The sequence below is a fragment of the Doryrhamphus excisus genome, chromosome 23, assembly GCF_030265055.1.
Source record: "Doryrhamphus excisus isolate RoL2022-K1 chromosome 23, RoL_Dexc_1.0, whole genome shotgun sequence".
In the NCBI taxonomy this organism is placed as follows: domain Eukaryota; kingdom Metazoa; phylum Chordata; class Actinopteri; order Syngnathiformes; family Syngnathidae; genus Doryrhamphus; species Doryrhamphus excisus.
In genome coordinates, this window is record NC_080488.1 from 7,203,176 (window position 1) to 7,215,784 (window position 12,609).

The following is a 12,609-nucleotide window of genomic DNA, read 5'->3' on the forward strand; positions in this document are numbered from 1 at the left end:
GTGTAAAGACTGGCAGAGCAATGTAATATTGGTCCGTGTGGCAACACCTACCTTGTTCCTCCGATAGACATGTGAGGTCGTGGTGACATTTTGTAACATTTTTGGTGAGTGGTGTGTCACAAGATTTTTCCAAAGTAAAAAAACGTGCCGTGGCTCAAAACCGGTTGAAAAACACTGCTCTAGGGGCTGCTACGATGGACTTGGATGGAGAACTATTGCACTGGTAACATGCATAACCTTCGACAAGCCCGAATCCTTTTACAAGTTTTGTTTCTCTTTTTTTTTTTATAGTGCGCCTTTAACTGGATGACATTTACTCTGACTTTTTTTTTTTTTTTACACTGCCTTTTCTGCTCTCTCACTTTTCTGTTCCGCTTTGTTAAGTCGTTTAGTGGACTTTCCTCTCAGAATGTGGCACTGTAAGTGTGTGTGTGTGTGTAAGTGTAAGAGTGGCAGCTGGCAAAATGCCGTAGGCAGGGTTTAAGCACAGTTTCCCACGTCTCCCTAATGAAGAGCTCTGGGAGAAGCGGGGGACAGAGGTGGGGGCGGGTGAAGGGAGTGGATGACGTGTAGGTGGTTCGGGGGTACCAGAGTTACAGAGTACAAGAAATGAAAACAAATGCAAGCGGGTCGGTGTATATACAAAGACGACTGATACGGTGGGCGGTTTTGTTGCTATGGGCTTTGGTTCATTAGCCAGTACAGTGCTGATGTTGTGACTCTGCAATGTGTTTACCCCCAAGACCACCAGGCAGTCTGGAAGTGGTGAACGTTTCCTACCTTGGTAATGGTAATAGTTTTATTTAATTTGAACATGCATCAGATTACAATTGAATGCATCACATAATCAGTTCACAGTTCCACATGTCCAAAAGGAGCAAAGCTTATTAAATCCTAACCCTCCATCTGGTACTTTTACAATCAGTAACTGTTACATTTGTTCACTTCCTGCTTTCCTAATATAGTTTGTTTTTTAAATTTTTAAAAATTTTTTATTTTTTTAATTTTTTTAATAATGATATGACCATCCAATGACATAATGGGTACCATAGCAAGTGTCAATATAGTGATATAGTATATAGCACATCATGACTGGTTCAAGACTCTTCATCCTTGTATTTAGCAAACATCAACTGCTTGTATTGTTTCTTGAATTGGCTCATCGTTGTGCATTGTTTGAGGTCCTTACTCAATCCATTCCATAGTTTGATTCCACATACTGAAATGCTATGGCTTTTTAACATAGTCCTAGCATATAAGTGTTTCAAATGTAGTTCTTCCCTGAGATCATATTTCTCCTCTCTTGTAGACAAGTATTAGATGACATTTTTAGGTAATTGGTTATTTTTAGCCTTATGCATTATTTTATCTGTTTGAAGATGAACTATATCAGCAAGTTGAAGTATTTGTGATTTTAGAAATAAGGAGTTAGTATGTTCTCTGTAGGCGGCATTATGAATTATCCTTACTGACATTTTTTGCAGTACATTTAGCGAGTGAAGATTGCTTTTATAGTTATTACCCCATATTTCCACACAATAAGTCAGATATAGTACCTTAGTTCTGCTTTCAAAAAGTCTTCTCTAACTCTTAACATGTTGCTGCCACCACACTTGCATTGAAATTTAAATTCAGCGAAGTCTTTCATAAAAAGCTACAAAGCTTAATCCATATAATGAAATACACTTGTCTCAAATTGTCAGGCACATTTATTTATTGGTAAGAAAGTGGCTAACTTTTCGAATGGGATGTCAGCCTCTGCACATATTGCTTCTAAATCTTCAACAAACTGTGATGCCTGTGCTTGTGATGAAGGAATATGTGGTCACCCATGCAATTCCAACTGCATACGAAAGATATTTTTTAGGACAGTCTTGTCTTGTTTACGCAGACATGGGGCAAACGGCACTCTTATTTTAAAACACCGTTCCATATGTGGAGAATGTATATGTACGGCTAAGACCAGCAACATTTCTACCTGTCATGTCATTTTTATATCATTGGAAGAATCTATACCGGTACATAAAATATATTGCCCAACCCTAAAAAAATAAAAAATAAACCCAAACATAGTTTTCTCTCCCATCATTGGCACTAAAACTGGATTTATTTTGATTTGGAAATAACTGAAGTGAGCTTAGCGGGTTTGGAAAATGTTTTTCTTCATTTTTCTCAAGCTGTGCCTGCCCTGAAGGTTGCTGGCACTTGGTGAGCCCTGGTCTAAAGAAAGGAATATCATATTTCGATGGCTCTTCCTGTTGGTGTATGTGCATATGTATAGAGATATAAAGGATCTTGTAAGATTAAAACGTTATTATATAATATTTGTCATTATATATAATATTAAAACGTGGCCTGAAGAGTTCTCGTTCACAAAAAAGACTCCTGGACACTAGGCCTGGGGCAATAATACAATACTTAATTACACAATAAATGAAAATGAACTCAATAATTTTTCTGTCCTTGATCTATTGCCACAGTATCCATGTCCATGTCTGTTTTCCTCATCTCTCGCCTCCAAACAGGCAGCACTTGGTTTGTTCCATAGAACAACAGTATGAACAGAGTGAGCCCTTTCATTGGCAGCATACCCGCATAGTGCAGAGGATTACAACGTAGTAGAAATTAAATTTCATTCATTTTCTACCGCTTTTTCCTCATGAAGGTCACAGGGGTGCTGGAGCCTATCCCAGCTGTCTTTGGGCGAGAGGCGGGGTACACCCTGGACTGGAGGCCAGCCAATCACAGGGCACATATAGACAAACAACCATTCACACTCACATTCATACCTATGGACAATTTGGAGTCGCCAATTAACCTAGCATGTTTTTGGAATGTCGGAGGAAACCGGAGTACCCGGAGAAAATATGCAAAATCCACACAGATTCCCAAGAGGATATTCGAACCCAGGTCTTTCGGATCTCCTGACGGTTTTGGCCAACATGCTAGCCACTCGTCCACCGTGCATTCATTTACATTCATTCATTAATTTTCTACCGCTTTTTCGGGGGTGCTGGAGCCTATCCCAGCTGGCGAGAGGCAAGGTACACCCTGGACTGGTGGCCAGCCAATCACAGGGCACATATAGACAAACAACCATTCACACTCACATTCATACCTATGGACAATTTGGAGTCGCCAATTAACCTAGCATGTTTTTGGCATGTGGGAGGAAACCGGAGTACCCGGAGAAAACCCACGCATGCACGGGGAGAACATGCAAACTCCACACAGAAATGGCCAAGGGTGGAATCGAACCCTGGTCTCCTAGCTGTGAGGTCTGTGCGCTAACCACTCGACCGCCGTGTTGCCCAGAAATTAAATTTGTAGATTGCAATGTATTGCCATAACTGTAATATTTTTTTTTTATTTTACTTTTCTTAAAAATAGTACTGAAATCTTGTCTCGTTCTTGCAGACCCTGCCTCCTGTGTCGTCTTGTGATAGACGCACACACACATGCATAGGTAAAATAAATTCAGGAATCTCTTTCTCGTGTTGCAGGTGTGGGGAAGGCTTTGGAGGGGAGCCGGGGCCGCGCAGGGACCAAACTCTTCCAGGATTTCCAGATGCTCAGCAGGATCTGGACCCATCCTTGGTGCCTTCAGCTGGATTACATCAGTAAAGAAAACAGGGTAGGAATGGGAAGACAAGATGTAACACTTTGTGATAACGTAGAATACAGAAGTGCAAGTGGAAAACCCAAACAGGAGGAAAATAAACGGCACATAAGCATTTATTCTGCTCCAGTATTTGGTCCACCTGTGAGACCACACATTAGGGCCTGATTTTTCTTGCAGGGTTTCTTTGACGAGGACAGCATGGAAGAATTCATCGCTTCAGAAACTGACGAATCCTCCATGAGTCTGAGCTCAGAGGATGAAAAGCAAAAAAAGTAAAGATTCCACTTCTGCGTTTGATATTTATAAAGCGAGAGACACATTGAACCCCCCCCCCCTTTTTTCTTCCATCTGCTACTCCCGCTGACCTCGTGTCCTCCACTGTCCCTCCTTAATAGGAAAAAGAAGAAAGGCAAGGGAAGAAAGAAGGGATCTGATGACTCTGATAGCGATGATGTGGAAGTCATCAAGGAGTGGAACACCAGCTCTCGGGGCAGGAATGGAGAGGGGCGAAACAGGGCCGAGGTTGTAGAGGAGCGTAAGTTTGGAGCCTCCAGAAAAGCTTTGCATGTTCAAACTGAAAGTAATTGAGCCTGACAACCGAATGTGGACAAAATGTGATGATGAACATGGAGTGGTCACATTGTACCAGATGTGGATTTTACAGCCTGTAGGCCCAATAACCACGTAGAAGATGAAGGCTATGCATATTGTGTTTAATAATTGAATAAAACAATAAGAAACTTGCACATATTAGGGTGCATCAAATTTGAATGGGAAATTTTAAATTCATAATATCAATTTGGCTGGCATTCCATTTTTTTTTAATGAACATAAAAATGTCTTTTGAGGAAATCCATTGAGATTTAGGGGAGCCACCTCACACACAAAGTTATGTAAAATTTCAGAAAATGCAATTTCTAGTCTAATTGCCAAAACGTTGACCTGGAAATGTTGAGTACAATGAACTTCTAGACAGCATCATTTTCTATAGGGTTATCAAAGGGGGCCCAGACCAAAGACCAAGCTGCGACTGCTAGTCTGAAAGGAACTAGTCGTTAAAATAATAAATGGACAAGTGTATATCAGATTATGTAGGACTACAGTACCACTCTCGATAAATATGAGGCATCAGCAATACTGTCTACTCCAGGGGTCTCAAACTCAATTTACTTGGTGGCCACTGGAGCTAGGGTCTGGGCGAGACTGGGCCGCATCAGGTTTTCCAAAAAAACAACAAAAAAACGCATTTATTAAAAAAAAAAAAATTAAAAACGTCGCTTTGGTTCCAATTTTTTTACAAGAAAAGCTTTGATAAAACATTCCACTGTTCTCAAATATCTAAATTTTTATTTTTCTGCACAAAATAAGATGAAAAATAAATAAACAAAACAAGAATAAAGAAAATCAATCAATCAGTAATAAATAAATATAATAATAATAATAAAACGGCAAATAATAACAACTTAAGAAACCACATATAGTTGGTGGGTAGACAAATGATTTTTTTCAGATTAAAATGAACAAAGCATTATTAGAGCCCTGTAGACATGACAAAACACGACTATAGTCACATTTATACTCTTTTTATTTACAACATATTGCGCAACTGCAGGGTCTTGAGACACATGCTAACTCTCAAACTAGAGAGCTAGCGACCTAAACGGTAGCCTTCAAGTTATTTCCTTTAAACTTAAATAGCCAAAAACTTACCACTTCCACACGGATAGGGAGGTTAACTATTAACAGTTATTTAACCTTTAACATTAACCAAACGTAATAATTTTTTCTGGGTACATGATACCATACAGCATCCATATCAAACTTGCGCGGGCCGCACTAACATTAAACTTTCATATCAAGGCAGGGGCCTCAAACTAGTGTCCGTTTGTTTGAGACCCCTGAGCTAACTGTCATTAGCAAACTGTAGCCAGCTAATGTTAGCTACAGTAGAGGCAATGAGCACTAAATACCTATAAATATGACTACAAATCATTCAAATTACAAAAGACAAAACCACAAATTTGCTAGTAATATGTCATAGGAGTATAAATACCAAAAAAAAACAAAGATCACCTCAGAGTTCTTGAGCTGCAGTCTTTGCTGCCCTCAAATCTCCATGGCGACCATTGAACTGTTCACCACTTTATTCCACAAAAACAGATGTATGGTGGCACCCCTAAATAATCATGTATTGGAAAAATATTTTGTATGTGTTGCTTCTACATATATTGGAACACTTTTAGTACACAGCCATATTAAAACTCAATAACTGTGTTTTTTGATGCACCCTATTGTACATGTAAACAACGTCAGTTATAAAAAATATATTAGTTATGTTAATGTGTGACTAATGTGTACAGGTTTAAGGCTAATTTGTGTGTCTGTTTTGCAAAGAAGCTCAGTCCTCTGGCTCGGCACCAGGGAGCCCCACCGCCGACTGGCACAAGGAGTTTGTCACCGAGGCTGACGCCGAAATCTTGGAGCACTCCGGGAAAATTATGATCCTCTTCGAGATCCTCCGCATGGCAGAGGAAGTGGAAGATAAAGTGTAAGTGTCGTCGACGCTCTCAGGGGATATCTGCACGCATCTCTGGAATGTGCTGTTTGTGTGTAGCTGGGTTTGTAAGTGGAATTGGATAGCGTTTGAAAAGTAAAGTGACACCAAGGAATCTTTGTGCCCCCCCCCCCCCCCCCCTTACAGGTTGGTGTTCAGTCAGTCTCTTATCTCTCTGGACCTGATAGAGGATTTCCTGGAGCTGGCTTGCAGAGCTGCAGATGAGGACAAGGTCTCGCCATACAAAGGTGGGCTTTGTGCTTTGGTCCCACATGTTGTCTTTTTATTCAGGAAGATGGCTCTTCTGTGCGGCTGTCAATAATGATGTCACTCAATGATTCTATATTTGCCTGTGATCAGCTTCCCGTTGAATGTAATGCTTTGTAATGCTGCTCTTTGCTAAACTAACCAAGCATCATTGTATTAATGTAAGCCAGCTACTGATTTATGGAGATTTATTGAGCTTTGTTGTCTGTCCTGAAATTCATTTTTATAGTTTGGCGGCACGGCAGTCGAGTTTTTTTTTTTGTCAGGTTTTTGTTATAACCAGCTTTCATTTTGTTGTCATGTTTTAGGGGTGCAATTCATGTAAAAAGCAGTAGAAAATGAATGAGTTTGACACCACAGTCTTTGAACCGACTGTGTCGGAGACCAAAAATGCTAACATTATCTTTCTGGGTCGTATTATCCATGCAGAGATGCAGGCTTCCCTGAAACCACTGCACTTGCAATATGTTGTTTTTTTTTGGTGCGACTTGTGTCCTTATTGGCCTTAAGTGTGCACACGCATACACACTGCCACTGGTGTAAGGTCATGTTCCTAGCTAAACTTCAGCAGATGTTTTTACTTTCATTTTGAAAATGATTAGACCTTGACTTTTTATTCCACCAAAAATGTTTGCTCAAGGGTTTGTAATTTGTAATGAAAAGATCACAGTGCTGTAATTGGAAACATACTGAACTGTTGCTTATGAAGGCTAGCGAAGGGGTGGCCATATTGAAGGTTACATTCAGCGGGCCTCCGTAACTACCGATCTGCTGATACCCGAACCAGGTCCTCCTTGACAAGAAACGGTTGAGTTGTTGAAGGCCCTTCTGCTCTTTAGCAGGTTTCTCAACTCTCTTTTTGTCTCCGAAGGTGAAGGCAAGTGGTTCAGGAATATTGACTACTATCGTCTGGATGGCTCAACCAACGCCACCACCAGGAAGAAGTGGGCAGAGGAGTTTAATGACTCCAGCAACACAAGGTGATTCACTCATTCAAGTTGCTGATACTCATCCAATATTTAATATAGTCTAATCTACAATTCTTTGCCGCTGTTGAATCTATTCCAGGGGTCGTTTGTTCCTCATTTCAACACGAGCCGGCTCCCTTGGCATCAACCTGGTGGCGGCCAACAGGGTCATCATCTTTGACGCCTCCTGGAATCCTTCATATGACATCCAGAGTATATTCAGGGTGTATCGCTTCGGCCAGCTGAAGACAGTCTTTGTCTACAGGTTCTTGGCACAGGTGATTTTGTCAGTTTCTTTTTGTCGTCCATAGTTACGTTCAAATTTTGCGGCGTCACTATATCACCGTTTATAAATGAAGATTAATAAATCGCTGTTCTGTGATCGGGGAAAAAAAACAAAAAAGAAAACTCTCCAAATGCTAATATGTGAGTCTATATTATGTCTGATTTTTTATTATTAGGGGTGTCACCAGATTAAAACGTGACAAGATTTTTCATTTGGAGAAAATAGGGTCGTCAGAATCCAATCTTACTGTTAACTATGGCGTTGCTACTATAATTATTGGTAATGGTAATGGTTTTATTTCATTTGAACATGCATCAGATTACAATTGAGTGCATCACATAATCAGTTCACAGTTCCACATGTCCAAAAGGAGTAGGAAGAAGCAAAGCTTATTAAATCCTACCCCTCCATCTGGTACTTTTACAATCAGTAACTGTTACATTTGTTCACTTCCTGCTTTCCAAAATACAGTTTAAGGTTTTTTTGTTTGTTTTTTTAATAATGTACCTTGTACCGAAGTATGAGGTGATATGACCATCCAATGACATAATGGGTACCATAGTAAGTGTCAATATAGTGATATATATAGCACATCATGACTGGTTCAAGACTCTTCATCCTTGTATTTAGCAAACATCAACTGCTTGTATTGTTTCTTGAATTGGCTCATCGTTGTGCATTGTTTGAGGTCCTTACTCAATCCATTCCATAGTTTGATTCCACATACTGAAATGCTATGGCTTTTTAACGTAGTCCTAGCATATAAGTGATTCAAATGTAGTTCTTCCCTGAGATCATATTTCTCCTCTCTTGTAGAGAAGTATTGGATGACATTTTTAGCTAATTGGTTGTTTTTAGCCTTATGCATTGCAAGTTTAAGTATTTGTGATTTTCGAAATAAGGAGTTAGTATGTTCTCTGTAGGCGGCATTATGAATTGGAACCGTTTATGAAGCGCCTACCTTGGTGTTCAGCGAGTGCTTTGTGGATGCTGCGCATGTTAATATCCAAGCAGAAGCTGTAGTTATTGTACATTCTTTACAAAGTTACTTAATATTTATCAGATCAAAACGCATAAATGAACGGATTTGTCTGCAACCGTAATCACTACCAAAATGAATAATGGCAACACCGAGTCTGTTCAGAGCTGGTGCCTAGTGCACCCTTTGCTCTATACTCTGGTTCTCTTGACCTCCAACTCTGCTCTATAGCACAGAAGATCCAAGCATTAAAAGTAATAGAATACAAGCAGGCAACAATTTGAAGCTCTAAAACATCCACAATGGAGCCTGACAGAGACGTACATATGCACTCATCCTTTCTTTGACGCCACCTCATCTTCATGGGAAAACACGCATGGGTGTCCAAAGTGTGGCGCTGCAGCCATCTGTAGAACTTTGCTCATTGCAGGAATAAAATAAGAGAACAGTATAGTAGAATAGTAATATCACAGTCCTATTACTTCTTGGGTTACTCATATTCCTTTTTTCCCGTTTCTTCTTATTCTTGTCAGGGCACAATGGAAGAGAAGATTTATGACCGGCAGGTGACCAAACAGTCTCTGTCATTCCGTGTGGTGGACCAGCAGCAGATTGAAAGGCACTTTACCATGAATGAGCTGGCAGAGCTCTATACCTTTGAACCGGATATGCTGGACGATCCCTCAGAGAAGAAGAGCAAGAAAGCCACGCCGATGCTCCCCAAGGTAACCCCCACACACAAGATATTACTTGAGCATTATATATTATATGTATAATACAGCATGAAAGTGTGATTGGGTTCCACAGTGTAGTCTTCGTATTCATTGCTGGTGGTTGCATCATTGTTTCTGTGAAGCTCACGACATACTTAGTTAAGATTTTTCTGACCTTTTTGCAAAGACTTGAATCAAAGTTCTTATGTGAATTGTTTTTTTTCCACCCACTTTTACATTGTTGTTATTTGGGCCCCCTGGGGTTTAATGAGAACACACAGCACTTACATGGGCCATCCAACCTCATGCAGCTGCACGCATCTGTTTACTGCTATTTACCAAATAGTCTCCTCTTTGCAATTCTCCTATAAACCTGCACTTTTTTCCCCTCATTCCTCGCAGTCATTTACTCAGTTGTTGATCTCTCAAGTTCTCCACTTGCCTCTACTTTTTTTTTTTTTTTTCAGTCCCAGAATTTGTTTCACTTGTGTTGTCGTGTTAAGCAGCTCTTGGTTTTGGTTTGACCGACCTATCTTTGCAGAACACTATAAACCAGGGGTCTCAAACTCAATTTACCTGGGGGCCACTGGAGCTAGGGTCTGGGCGAGGCTGGGCCGCATCAGGTTTTCCAAAAAAAAACAAAACAAAAAAAAACGCATTTATTAAAAACAGAAAAATGAATAAACTCTGCTTTGGTTACGATTTTCTACAAGAAAAGCTCTGATAAAACATTCCACTGTTCTCACATATCTTACATTTTATTTTTCTGCACAAAATAAGATGAAAAATAAATAAACAAATCAAGAATAAAGAAAATCAATCAGTAATAAATATAATAATAATAATAAAACGGAAAATAAAAACTTAAGAAACCACATATAGTTGGTGGGTAGACAAATTATTTTTTTTGCGCAACTGCAGGGTCTTGTGACACATGCTGACTCGCAAACTAGAGAGCTAGCGACCTAAACGGTAGCCTTCAAGTTATTTCCTTTAAACTTAAATAGCCAAAAACTTACCACTTCCACGCGGATAGGGAGGATAACTATTAAGTTATTTAACCTTTAACATGAACATTAATCAAACGTAATAATTTTTTCTGGGTACATGATACCATACAGCATCCATATCAAACTTGTGTGGGCCGCACTAACATTAAACTTTCATATCAGGGCGGGGGCCTCAAAATAGTGTCCTGCGGGCGCCGCGTGTTTGAGACCCCTGGTCTACTCTATATTACTGTTGTTGATGTTATGCTTGCTCAGCTATTAGCTAACTGTCATTAGCAAACTGTAGCTAGCTAATGTTAGCTACAGTAGAGGCAACGAGCACTAAATACCTATAAATATGACTACAAATCATTCAAATTACAAAGACAAAACCACAAATTTGTCATATGTTATAGGAGTATAAATACCAACAAAAACACCTCAGAGTTCTTGAGCTGCAGTCTTTGCTGACCTCAAATCTCCATGGCGACCATTGAACTGTTCACCATTTTATTCCACAAAAACAGATGTATGGTGGCACCCCTAAATAATCATGTATTGGAAACTTGTTTGCGCGGGCCGCACTAACATTAAACTTTCATATCAAGGCGGGGGCCTCAAACTAGTGTCCTGCGGGCCACATTTGGTCCGCGGCCCGCGTGTTTGAGACCCCTGCTATAAACTGTGCATAAAACAAATGCTGTTTACTCAAACCTTCACACCTGGCCATGTGTTGTCTATTTATATGATGTAAAACACCACCATGCCCTCCATGGGTATTAAGTTCAGGTAGCAGCTCTGAATCCACTCACATTGCTGTCCACTTTTGAACGTTATGGATTGTACAGATGTACATGTCCGAGACGTATATATATGACTTTTAGTGAGCTTCCAGCATTTGTTTTAGTATGAAAGGAGTCTGAACTCATTGACAGGCTGCCTGTTTTGTACAGGGGGTTGACTATGATGTTGATGATGATGATGGCAGCAGAGCTGCAGTATAATGGAAGGAATTCTCTGTCTGGATTCATGTGAAGATGAGTCAGAATCATTCTCCTACTTTGAGCCAACTGCCTTTTGCACAGACAAGGAATAGCTAAAGTCATAGGATATTGGATTGTTTGGTGATTTCTTTGCTTCACATTGCAAGAGTCCAGTGGTGCTGAGTGGTATCGGTTTTATTAATGCACCTTGCTTATCTGGCCTTATGGCTTTAGTTCAATCTCTGCAGACATCCCCCATCCATTATGGAGCTCCACCATATTGTCCCCATGATCTTTGCAGCCATCTGTTATGCTGACTCACCTCTCTACCTCTAAATGTTCAAAGCGAGCCCAGTAAAGTTGTTTTTCTTATCCACCCTCTGCCCCCCCCCCCGCCTGATGAAGGGTCATTATTTAAACCCCTCTCTTAAAGATGTCTCCTTGCTCTTCAGAGAAACTAATTGGAGACAAAAGAGACAGGCGCACTTCCCCTTAATGACAAAGAAGGTCTTGCATCCCAGACATGAGGTTTCGACTTCCCACCCAGCCTTCCAGACGCAACCTATTTCCTGTTCATCACGCTCTTCCACAGAGCATGCATGCACTTGCAGAGCGGGGCCGGGGCCGCCCGCATGGCTTTTTTTTTGTAGAGCTCTGCAGGTTTCCTTCACTGTGTCAAGTGCTGGTCAAAGTTGCAGTCTGTGTGCCTACATTACGGTTTGTGCTCTCAGCGGGTGACGGCAGCCGTGGTCATTAGGCCCAGGCACGAATACTGGAAAGGCCGTAGGGAGGCCGCGTTGGAATTTAAGTATAGACGGGAACAAACTAGCGCCATAATCCACACGCTCGACTCGTTAGTGGTAGGAAATAATTTTGACCTTTATTGCTAAATGCATCCGTTAGGGCTCTCAGCATAGTGTATTATTTATCATTAATGTGATAAAGCTCTAGCTCTCTAGTTTGCGAGTTAGCATGTGTCTCAAGACCCTGCAGTTGCGCAATATGTTGTAAATAAAAAGAGTATAAATGTGACTATAGTCGTGTTTTGTCATGTCTACAGGGCTCTAATAATGCTTTGTTAATTTTAATCTGAAAAAAAATAATTTGTCTACCCACCAACAATGTGGTTTCTTAAGTTTTTATTATTTGCTGTTTTATTATTATTATTTTTATTTATTACTGATTGATTTTCTTTATTCTTGATTTGTTTATTTATTTTTCATCTTATTTTGTGTAGAAAAATAAAAA

General features: G+C 40.2%; 1 protein-coding gene across 5 annotated transcripts in view; it reads left to right on the top strand.

Moving 5' to 3' along the window:
* Window positions 1-12,609, top strand: part of atrx (ATRX chromatin remodeler) — a 45,462-nt gene that overhangs the window by 16,769 nt on the left and 16,084 nt on the right. For 3 of the 5 annotated variants that reach the window (XM_058063177.1, XM_058063181.1, XM_058063178.1), the window contains 8 exons: window positions 3,504-3,634; window positions 3,800-3,894; window positions 4,018-4,157; window positions 6,017-6,170; window positions 6,324-6,424; window positions 7,315-7,423; window positions 7,512-7,689; window positions 9,210-9,401. In XM_058063177.1, the coding sequence (XP_057919160.1) occupies window positions 3,504-3,634; window positions 3,800-3,894; window positions 4,018-4,157; window positions 6,017-6,170; window positions 6,324-6,424; window positions 7,315-7,423; window positions 7,512-7,689; window positions 9,210-9,401 (1,100 nt within the window). The remainder of the gene's footprint in view (window positions 1-3,503; window positions 3,635-3,799; window positions 3,895-4,017; window positions 4,158-6,016; window positions 6,171-6,323; window positions 6,425-7,314; window positions 7,424-7,511; window positions 7,690-9,209; window positions 9,402-12,609) is intronic. The other 2 variants (XM_058063179.1, XM_058063180.1) reach the window with 1 other exon arrangement.